General features: G+C 35.7%; 1 protein-coding gene across 4 annotated transcripts in view; it reads right to left on the bottom strand.

Annotated features, from left to right (window-relative positions):
- Positions 1–12,425, bottom strand: part of FSD1L (fibronectin type III and SPRY domain containing 1 like) — a 93,055-nt gene that overhangs the window by 42,405 nt on the left and 38,225 nt on the right. For all 4 annotated transcript variants that reach the window (XM_054520398.2, XM_054520399.2, XM_054520400.2 and 1 more), the window contains exon 6: positions 12,274–12,395. In XM_054520398.2, the coding sequence (XP_054376373.1) occupies positions 12,274–12,395 (122 nt within the window). The remainder of the gene's footprint in view (positions 1–12,273; positions 12,396–12,425) is intronic.

The following is a 12,425-nucleotide window of genomic DNA, read 5'->3' as shown; positions in this document are numbered from 1 at the left end:
GCTGAAGAATTTACTAAATGTTTTCTCTGCATCTGAATGTAAAAGGATAAGTGGCATCAGCATTGCCAGACTTATTTTCTTAGCTCCAGAAAGAAGAAAGGATATAAAGTCAAAATTTCAATGCATAAGAAATGGCTAAGAGTAGATAATGACTTTGTAATTGTCATTGATCATCATCACTTCTACTGTTAAGACTCAGGTGTGTCCATAACTAATATTACTACATATAATGTACTATAGGATAGATTATAGTGGCATCTATGGAATTAATAGATATTTCTTCATTTTATAAGTTAATTTGATTCCATCTTATAGAAAATTTTTATGCTATAGAATATTAAAAATTAGAGATTTAAATGCATACTTCATGAATTTTTAAAACCTATTACATTTTTCTGCTGGGCACAGTGGCTCATGCCTGTAATCCCAGTACTTCAAGAGGCTGAGGCAGGAGGATCACTTGAGCCCAGGAGTTTGAGACCAGCCTGGGCAACAAAGTGAGACCCCATCTCACTCTGACAAAAAAATCAGAAAAATTTAGTTGGGTATGGCGGTGCATGCCTGTGTGGTCCCAGCTACTCAGGAGGCTGAGGCAGGAGGGTTGCTTTAGCCCAAGAGGTTGAGGCTGCAGTGGTTGTGCCACTGTACTCCAGCCTGGGCAACACAGCAAGACCTTGTCTCAAAAAACAAACAAACAAAAAATCTTATTACAGTTTTCCTTCTGGACGAAACTCCTCCAGAAAAGGTTTCTTGTTTTTTTTTTTTTAATCATACCTCATTTTGCCAAAAAGGGAAATCCTAACTGTTCATGCAGTCTATTTGACTGTACAATAAGCATGGTCTTGGTCTGTTAAGCCATCATTGAAAGCCCAAAAGAAAAGAAGTAAGGTTGAAAAGACTGCGTTTTAAATCTTTTTTTTTTAATCAAAGTAGTTGTAGTATCTATGTGTATGTTCACTCCCTGTCAGAATTTATAAGTGATGAGAAACCTAGATAAAGAAAATGAAGATGTATACACTGGATTTTAGGGGAGAAAAGTTCTACTTACAACAGAAAACATTATGGGGAAAAAATGTTATCATTGGTATTAGTCATTCACATGAGAAAACTGAGAAGGGGGTGGAAAACAGTTAAAGCCTCAACTGCTATAAATCAACATGTAAATTCTCCAAGTATGAGTAAAAAAGTGAACTTAAGATAAATACAAAGTAAAATATGCAATTTCAAAGGCAACAATCAAACAAAGTTTTCTTCCTAAGTTAAATAGAAAAGTAAAAACGAATAATGGTAGTAACAACAATAGCTATCATTTATTGAGTGCTTTCCACATTAATCCTTACCATTACAATACCATAAACTTTATATTATCATTATCTTTATTAGGGGCTCAAAGATGTCAAAGTAACTTGCCCAAGATTGCACAGCTAGACAATTAAAGAAGAAACAGGATTTAAACATAAGCAGTTTGACTTAGAGACAACAGCCTTTACTCTTCTTAAAGAAAGGCACTCTAAGCTAAGGCCATATATGTTAGTATATAAAAATATATAAAATCGAAGAGCAGTAGCATGCAGAAAGATATCTGAATAATGATAAAAAGAAAAAAACATATATGAAAGTTGAACTATCTGGCCAGGTGGAAATGAGTGATCTACAAAACTAACACAAAGGGATGAATGATGGGAATCTAACTGACCTGGAAACCTAAAGGAACCTAAAGGCAGAATCTCTGAAAAGTTCTGAATTTGCCTTATTGATAATTTAATAACCTGGAAAGTACAGTCTGTGTTTGGTAAACTAACTTTTTTGAACCTAAGTATGACCAATAAGAAGAACACAGATGTAAACGGGGAAATGATGGCTGGGTGCAGTGGTTCACGCCTATAATCCCAGCACTTTGGGAGACTATGGCTAGAGGATGGCTTGAGACCAGGAGTTTGAGACCAGCCTGAGCAACACAGTGAGACCTCTATCTCTAAAAAAAAAAAAAAAAAAAAAAAAAAAAATTAAAAATTAGCTGGGTGGCATGCACCTGTAGTCCTAGCAACTCAGGAGGCTGATGCAGAAAGACCACTTGAGCCAGGAGTTAGAGGCTACAGTGAACTATGATGATGCCACTGCACTCCAGGCTGGGTGATAGAGAAATACCCTGTCTCAAACAATAAAAAACTGTAAATGATGGGAACTTTAGAAATAAGCAACAATGTCACCTTAAAGAATTCACGAAAGCAAGAGATTGGACACAATCTGAAAAAAACTTCAAAAATTTCAAATAGAAAAAGAAGAGGACTCATACACTATCATAGACTGTTATAATTATCGTATAACTACCATACTCTGGAGGGATCCTATCATAGCAAAAAAAAAAAAAAATCCTGCATAAAACAATTTTATTGTGTTGTATTGCTGAGCTTTTATAAATATGGCAGTGCTTCTCACCTTGAATGTGTGCAAAAATAAGGCTAAGTTACCTCAAGTCCAACACTAAGACTCTTGAATCAGAATCTGCAGTTGATTTGCATGCACTTTAAAGTTTGAGAAGCACTGGTCAATATCTTCTGATGAATGGATTCCCTTTACAACACTGGCTTCAAGTTATTGTCAAGCTTCTTATTGAATTATTTTAGTGATGGCAAGAGTTACTATTTCCTAAAATTGATCTTGTCATAGTCAGTCAGTTGTGGCTATTAGAAAAGCCTTTCTGATATTATTAAGCTGAGTTTTCTCCATAAAACTACTCCATTTGGAAATGAAAGGGAAATAAACTATCTCAAATGCTTGAGATTATAATCCCTTGGCAAAATTTTTATTTAAATTTTAATTGAAATTGTACTTACTTAAGGAGTACAGCAGAATGTCTGAGACTCCAGATCCAAGGAGACCCAGTCATAGGAGTGTCCCCACACATTTGTGAATTTTACCTCCAGGAGCTTACCAGGTTCTCACCATGAATAACTAACAGAGAAAAATCCCCTTATGCTTCCACAGCAGGGGGAGGAGAAAAGGAAGTATTCTGAAATACATCAGAGCTTCTGTTCCCTTAAGAGAAACTATTTAATCATAGTCTAATCTGCTGGGGTTTTAACAGAGCCTAAGTGACCTGGGGAAAGGGAAATATCCAACTCCAATCAGCTACTCCATGTGGGCAAAGGGAAATAGCCAAACCAACCCCAGCCCACTCCAGCCATCCTGTTCCACTGAAAAATCCAGGAATGAGGAGTGGGGAAAACTGAGAAGTCCCTTGCAAAGTTCACGGTCCAGAGGCACAGGATCACCAAAAGACTGAGACCTAATTATAGTGCTACAGAATGCTTCCCCTCCCACACACCTTACTACCACATTAATAAAGGCCAGTTTACATCAGTTTCTTTAACTCAATACATGTCTGGTTATCAAGAAAAAATTACAAGACTCAGATATGGCAGAGATGCTGGAATTATCAGACCAATAATTAAAAACAGCTATAATATTCTGAGGGCTCTCATGGAGAAAGCAGAGAGCATAAAATGGAGAAAGTAGACAGCATAAAAGAACAGATGGGCAATACAAGTGGAGAGTTAGAAATTCTAAGAAAAAACCGCAAAGAAAGGCTAAAGATAAAAAGCACTGTCTCATAAATTAAGAATAATTTAATGGACTTAATAGCTGACTGGAAAGAATCTTTTGAGTTTGAGGATCTCTCAATAGAAACCTGCAAGATGAAACAGCAAAGACAAAAAAGACTGGAAGAAACCCCACAGAATAGAATATCCAAAATTTACTGTGGAAGTACAAAAGAAGTAAATATGTATAATGGAAATTACAGAAGAAGAAGACAGAAAGGAACAGAAGATATATTTGAAACAATAATGACTGAGAAAATCCCAAGTTAATGTCAAGACACCAAACTACGGATCTAGGATGCTCAGGGAACATCAACCAAAATAAATGCTCCCTGCCATACACACATAAACAAAAACCATATCTAGGCATATATTCAGACCACAGAAAATCAAAGACAAGGAAAACACTTGAAAGAAGCCAGGTGGGGCGGAGAAGGGGACCTTACCTATAGAGGAACAATTCTGTATACCTTGAAATTATCCTTCAGTAGTGAAGGAGAAATAAAAACTCTCTCAGACAAATAAAAATTGAGGAAATCTGTTGCCAATAGACATGCTATGTAAGAAATGTTTTTAAAAAGTTCTTTAAAGAGAAAGAAACAAAGAGCAATGGAGAAGGATAAGTGAAGGTAAAATAAAAACTTATTTTTCTTATTCTTGACTGATCTAACCAGTAACAGTTAATTCAAAACAATAAGGGCAACTATTTATTTGAATGTGTGTGGTGTATCTGTGCTTATACATACTGCTGCATAAGTGAAATAAATGACAACAATGATACAAGTGATGGGAGAGAGGCAGAAAATCACTAAGTACATGGTTGAACTCAACAACTCCATCAATCAACTGCATATAATTGATATCTACAGACTACTTCATCCAACAATGGCAGAATACACATTCTTCTCAAGCTCCTATAGAACATTTGCCAAGACAAAGACTACATTCTGGGCCATAAAACACACATTAACAAATTCAAAAGCATAGAAATCATGCAATGATTAAATTAGAAATCACTTAACAGAAAAAGATATATAGCTGGAAAGTCCCAAAATACTTTGAGATTAAACAACCCACTTCTAGCGTGGGCACGGTGGCTCATGCCTGTAATCTTTGCACTTTGGGAGGGGGGCGGATCACTTGAGATGAGGAGTTCAAGACCAGCTTGGCCAACATGGCAAAACCCCATCTCTACTAAAAATATAAAAACCACACTTCTAAAAATCACATAGTCAAAGAATAAATCTCAAGAGAAATTTTAAAATATTTTGAACTAAATGAAAATGAAAACACAACTTATCAAAATTTGTTGAATGCAATGAAAATAGTGCTTAGAGGGAAATTATAACACTGAATGCACATATGGTCATGAGCCATAAGCCATATAACAACATTCTGGTCAATGACAGACCACATATACAAAAGTGGTCCCATAAAATTACAATACCATATTTTGATTGTATTTTTTTCTAAGTTTAGATATGTTTAGATACACAAATTATTATCATTGTGTTACAACTGCTTACAGTATTCAGTATGGTAACATGCTCTACAGGTTTGTAGCCTAGGAGCAATCTGCTATATAATATAGCCTAGATGTGTAGGAGACTATACCATCTTGGTTTGTGTAAATACACTCTATGATGTTTGCACAATGACAAAATTGCCAAACATTACGTTTCTTAGAATGTATCCCCACCACTGACAAATGATTATATTAGAAAAGAAGATCTAAAACCAATAATTTAAGCTTCCATCTTGGTAAACTAAAAATAATAATAATAATAATAATAATAATAATAAAGCCAAAGCAAGCAGAAAAATAATGAAAATTAGAACAAAAATCAGGTTGGGTGTGGTAGTCACACCTGTAGTCCCAGTGCTTTAGAAGGCTGAGGTGGGAAGATCACTTGAGGCCAGGGGTTTGAGACCAGCCTAGGCAACACAGTAAGACCCCATCTCTACAAAAAAAGATTTATATTAGCTGGGCATGGTAGCACATGCCTGTAGTCCTAACTACTGAGAAGCCTGTGGCAGGAAGATCCCTTGAGCCCAGGAGTTCAAGGCTGCAGTGAGCTATGATTATATAACTGCATTCCAGCCTGGGCAACACAGCAAGACTCTATCTCTAAAAACAAACAAACAAAAAACAAGAACAGAAATCAATGAAACTGAAAACAGGGAAATCAATGGAAAAAAATCATGAAAGCAAAACCTGGTTCTTTGAAAGATCAATGGAATCAATAAACCTCTAGCCAGACTAAGGAAAGAAAGAGGACGCAAATAACTAGTATCAAAAATGAAAGAGGGGGCATCACCACAGATCCCATGGACATTAAAAAGCTAATCAAGGAATTCTATGAACAACTCTATGTCCACAAATTTGATAACCTAAATGAAAGGACCAATTCTATGAAAGACACAATCTGCCAAAACCCACAAGGAAAACAGACAATCTGAATAGGCCTATATCTATTTTAAAAATTGAATCGATATTAACAACTTTCCAAAACAGAAAGCACCAGGCACAAAAGTGTTCACTGGTGAATTCTACCATACTTTTCAGGACAAAAGTATGCTAACTCTCTACAATCTCTTGTGGAAGAGAAAAGTAGAGAGAACACTTCCTAACTCATTCTATGAGGCCAGCATTACCCCAATACCAAAACTGACAAAGATATTACTGCAAAAGGAAACTACAAACCAGTATGTCTCATAAATTAGATGCGAAAAATCCTCAGCAAAATATTAGCAAATCAAATCCAACAATTAACAAAAAGAATTATACCCTTGACCAACTGGTATTTATTCCAAGTATGCAGGCTGGTTCAACATTTGAAAAATCAGTGTAACCCATCACATCAACAGGCTTAAAAAGAAAAATTTCACAATCATATAAATAGATGGCAAAAAATGCATTTCACAAATTCCAACACTCATTCAACATAAAAACTCTCAGTGAAATAGGAACAGAAAGGAACTTCCTCAACTCAACTTGTTAAGAAATAGCTACAAAAAGAATTACAGCTAACACCATACTTAATGGGGAGAAACTCAAAATGTTTCCACTAAGTTCAGGAACAAGGCAAGGATCCCCCTCTTTCTACTGCTTCCAACATAGTACTAGAAGTCCTAGGTAATGCAGTACGACAATACAAGGTAATCAGGTTGGGAAGAAAGAAATAAAACTGTCTTTGTTAACAAATGACATGATCATCTAGGTAGAAAATCCAAAAGAATCAACAAAAAACTCCTGAAACTAATAAGTGATCACAGCAAGGCTACAGGATACAAGGCCTACAACTTTCCTGTATACCAGAAATGAACATGTGGAATTTGAAATTAAAACACAATACCATTTACATCAGCACCTCCAAAATGAAATCTTTTGATATAAATCTAACAAAATATGTTCAATGTTTACATGAGGAAAACTACAAAACTCTAATGAAAGAAATCAAAGAACTAAACTAATGTAGAGATATTCCAATGTTTATGGCTAGAAATACTCAATGTTCTTAAGATGTCAGTTCTTCCCGATTTGATCTACAGATTGAATGCAATCCCAATCATAATCCTAGTAAGCTATTTTGTGGATATCAATAAGATGACTCTAAAGTTTATATGGAAAGGCAAAGGATCCAGATAAAGGCAACACAATATTGAAAAAGAAGATCAAAGTTGGAAGACTGAAACTAGTCAACTCTCAGACATACTATGGGAGGCGGAGCTTGCAGTGAGCAGAGATCGCGCCACTGCACTCCAGCCTGGGCGACAGTGCGGGATTCCATCACCAAAAAAAAAAAAAAGCTACAGTCATCAAGACGTGGCACTGGTGAAAGAAGAGACAAACAGATCAAAGGAACCAAAGGCAAGCTTCATGAAAGAAACAGTAAGATAAGCTAAACATTATTAGAATTAAAAATCTTGCTCTGTAAAAGACATCGTCAAGGGGAAAAAAAAGTCAGACAGGGAGACAATATTTGCAAAAGAAACATCTGATAAGGATGACACAGAACTCTTTTTTTTTTTTTTTTTTTAGATGGAGTCTCACTCTGTTGCCAGGCTGGAGTGCAGTGGTGCAATCTCGGCTCACTGCAAGCTCCGCCTCCCGGGTTCATGCCATTCTGCCTCAGCCTCCCGAGGAGCTGGGGCTACAGGCACCCGCCATCACGCCCCGCTAATTTTTGTATTTTTAGTACAGACGAGGTTTCACCGTGTTAGCCAGGATAGTCTCGATCCCCTGACCTTGTGATCCGCCCGCCTCGGGCTCCCAAAGTGCTGGGGTTACAGGCGTGAGCCACCGCGCCCGGCCTAAAGAACTCTTAATATTCAACAATAAGAAAAGAAACAACCCAATGTAAACAAAAATAGGCCAAAGACCTTACAGACATCTCACCAAAAAAGACAGACAGACAGTAAGTATATAAAAAGATCCTTCACATAATATGTCATTAGGGAAATTGAAATTTTAAAAAACAATAAAATACCACAATACCACCAATTGGTGAAAATGTGGAGCAACAGAACTCTATTCATTGCTTGTGGGAATGCAAAATCATACAGACACTTAGAAAGACAGTTTGGTAGTTTTCTATAAAATTAAACACACTTTTACCATACCATTCAATAACTGGCATTTATCCAAAGGAGTTGAAAATTTATGTCTACACAAAAATGTGCATACAGATGTTTATAGTAGCCTTATTCATAACTGCCCAAAGTTGGAAGTAATCAAGATGTGCTTCAGTGTATAAATGAATAAATAAACCATGGTGCATCTAGACAATGGACTATTATTCCATACTAAAAAGAAATGAGCTATCAGGTCATCAATATACATGGAGTAAACTTAAATGCATATTACTAAGTGAAAGAAAGCAACATGAAAAGGCTACTTACTATATGATTCCAACTATACAAGATTCTAGAAAGGGCAAAACTATGGAGAGAATAAACAGATCAGTGGTTGCCATTGACTGGGGGTAAGGAACGATGAAAATGTGGGGCACAGCAGATTTTTCGGGCAGTGAAAATACTCTGTATGATAATACAATGTGGGATACGTGTCAGTATACATCTGCCCAAACCCATAAAATGTACAATACCAGGAGGGAACCCCCAATGTAAACTATAGACTTTTCAGTGATAATGATGTGTCAGTGTAGGTTCATCAATTGCAATAAATATACCACTCTGGTGGGAGACATTGATAGTGAAGAAGGCTATGCATGTGTGAAGGTATATGAGAAATCTCCATACCTTTTCATTCAACTTTACTGTAAACTTAAAACTGCTCTAAAACTAAAGTTTATTTTTAAAAAGCTACAAATATAAGAAAATATGTGTATTTTTACAATCTTGCAATAGTGAAAGTCTTTCTAAGTAAGACCTTTATAAAATCTAAGAGTCACAAAAGAAAATTGTGATGTATTTGACCGCACTAAAATTAAAAATTTTGCCAGGAAAAAAAGTCACCATAAATTCAACAGGCAAATGATCAAGGTGAGCAAGGATATACACCACATAGGACAAAGGTTAACTTCCTTAATATACTAAAAGGTCCTACCCCACATATCATTAATAAAAAGACTAACAATCCCATGAAAATTTGACAAAATTCATAAATACGGAGCTCATTTTTAAAGTGACTTATGAAAATATGACAAAAGCACAAACTCATTCATACTTAAAGAAATGAAAATTAAAACAATCATAATACATTTGTCACCTATTAGAATAGGAAAAAAAAAAAACCTGACAGCAGTGTTTGCAGCAGTATAACAATACAGGCATTCAAATATTTTCCAGTACATATAAACTGTTAAATCTCTTTGACAACTTAAAATCTACTCAAATTTAAAATAAACATGTACTTCCACTTCCAGGAATTTGTCCTCAAGAGATAGTGGCACCTCTCTGCAAATATACACAAGTATTTGATCATTTCAGCATTGTTTCCAATGAAAAGACTATAAACCTAAATACTCATCAAGAACTAATTACATTCCTACTATCTAGTCATGAAAAAAAAATAAAGGAGATGTACAGTGATCTGGAATGAACTCCTACATACTGTTAAGTGGCAAAGCAAAATTATATAACAATGTATATGTATGCTTCCTTTTTTTGAGTTTTTGCTGTACTATATGCTTCCACCTTTTTAAAGGAGGTGAATTATATGTTAGATTTAAACACATGAAATCGCCAAAAATTACTAATTACATGATTCTGCCTATATGATGACACTTTTACAGGTACAGACTGTTTCTAGAAAGATAAGCACATGCTAGTTAACAATGGCAGCTCCTAGGGAAGAAAATTGGAAGTCTGAGATGAGAGGGCTACTTTATACTCTTTTGTACTACTTTGACTGTTTACCACATTCATATATTCCTTTTTCCAACAAAAATACTAAAGTAACTTTAATATGTAAACAGATAAGCAGGAAAGGACAACTTTCCTCTCTAGGTTGCTGAAATTTTTCTTTGCTCTCCACTCAGATGGAAATTGTATTAAGAATGTTCTATATCTGATAGCTGTATGAAGAAGGGTGAAATTCTGAAGTTTTAGGGTCATACTGGTGGTAAGTAGAGACATATGGTTAATGTCACTTCCAAACATATTTCCTATTTTCCTTTCTTAAGTAAGAAAGTTCACATTTGGAAATATATTCCCTAGTCTGAAATTTAAGTCCCTATCTCCCACAAGTGAACATAAAAGTGTTCTACTTAAAAGTAAAACCTCAGTTAACTGGTAACCTGTGCCACCTCAAATTTTCAAAACTAAAATAAAATCCAGCTTCTTACCAATGAAATTCTACATGTCAGATTGAAAAGACCAAACCATTTTAAATTATATGGTAATCAAAATAAAACTTTTAAAAATGTTTATTCCTGCTTTAATATCAGTTTTACTCTTAAGTACAGCCCTGTGAATGAAAATATAGAAATTCTGAAAGGCCAATGTTTAGGTAAATAGCCAATGACAAGTACACTTTCTTCCTCTACAACTACAGTTCCTTCTCTCATCTTTTCCTTTTATGAACTCCTCTAGAACTTCTAATCTATATCACACAAATTAGTATTTCACTTGTGCTACCCTTCCTAGTTTCCATTATAGTGTTAGAACTACTAACTTGTTTTTCCAATCATATTTTAAAGTCCCTGACCATATATTCAAGGAAAAAAGGAATGGTTCCATATAATCAACATTCTCTATCCAAAAACAGTTAGCCTCCAAAAAAAAAGTACTTGTGCTCACGCCTGTAATCCCAGCACTTTGGGAGACCGAGGCGGGCAGATCACGAGGTCAGGAGATCGAAACCATCCTGGCTAACATGGTGAAACCTCGTCTCTACTAAAAATACAAAAAATTAGCCGGGCTCAGTGGTGGGCGCCTGTAGTCCCAGCTACTTGGGAGGCTGAGGCAGGAGAATGGCGCGAACCCGGGAGGCGGAGCTTGCAGTGAGCCGAGATTGCGCCACTGCAGTCCAAACTGGGCGACAGAGCGAGACTCCATCTCAAAAAAAAAAAAGTACTTGTAAGGAAAACATGTCACTTTCAAGAAATTCCTTGATCCCTCAAATCACCATATCTAAACAGTTTATCAGCAACATGATGCAAAAAAAAAAAAAAAAACCTAACCAAAAGGTTGTAAGTCATATTCCTGACTTGTCCCCAGCAAACTCATGTTGAAGTTTGGTCACCAATATGGCAGTGTTGGGAAGTGGTGCCTTTAAGAGGTGATTAGGTCATTACAATGGATTAATGTCTTTCTCAAAAGACTGGGTTAGTTCTCGTGAAAAAAGGTTCTTACAAAGTGAGGTTGACTCTCTTGTTTTGCCTTTTTTGCATGTGTCTAGTTCCCCTTCTGTGCTCCATCATGTTTTGACGTAGCATGAGGCTATCACCAGAAGCTGCCAGACACTGCTGCCCAATCTTGAACTTCTCAGCCTAGAGAACCTCTTTTCTTTATATAAATTACCCAGTCTCAGGCCTTCTGTTATGGCAACACAAAACAGACTAAGATTGGTTCTTAACTGGCTCTTTTACATATGTGAATACTTTGGGGACTCAATCACAAATGGTTTTGGCTACTGCAATATCCTCATGTTAATACTTTAATAAAATAATGTTAACATATTGCTGAAGATAAAGTTCCATCTGAGCCAACAACCACAATAATAATAATGACAACACCTAACATTCACTGAATTTTAACTACGTGCAGGTACTATTACAAATATTTTAGAGGTATCAATTTATTTAATCCTTATAAACACCCTAGAAGAATAACATCACATTTTAAAGATGTTAAAAATGAAGCAAGTTAAGTAAATTGTTCAAGATTACATAGCAAGTAAGCAATAGGATTCAAACCTAAGAAGTCTGGCCTTGAGACCAACTGCTAACCATCACACCATACTGCTTCCCTCTGCCAAGCTAACAATAAGAGATCCCTTGATAGGATTCTGAAAATACAATTTTTACTACCAATAAAATCTCTAAAAATAAAAAAAACTAGCAAATTTAATTATTCCTTAGCTGGATGAAAAAAAAAAATCACACTATACTTCCTTAATATTTACATACCAATGTTCACTGCAAAAAAATCTTGTAGAAAAAAAAAAGTTTTTATACAAAACTTTACATGTAATACATGTATTTACCTGGCAAAAACTTCAAAGTTTGCAGCATCTGTCTTTCCTGTGAGAAATCCACCATTAAATGAGTCATGTTGTCACTGACCTTTGGTTTCAAAGAAAGGCGAAAGGCTGAAGCCATTGTGACTCTATGGTAAACACAAACATACTTTTTAAAA

The sequence above is a fragment of the Pongo abelii genome, chromosome 13, assembly GCF_028885655.2.
Source record: "Pongo abelii isolate AG06213 chromosome 13, NHGRI_mPonAbe1-v2.0_pri, whole genome shotgun sequence".
Taxonomy (NCBI): Eukaryota; Metazoa; Chordata; class Mammalia; order Primates; family Hominidae; genus Pongo; species Pongo abelii.
This window is presented reverse-complemented; position numbering and strand designations above follow the sequence as displayed.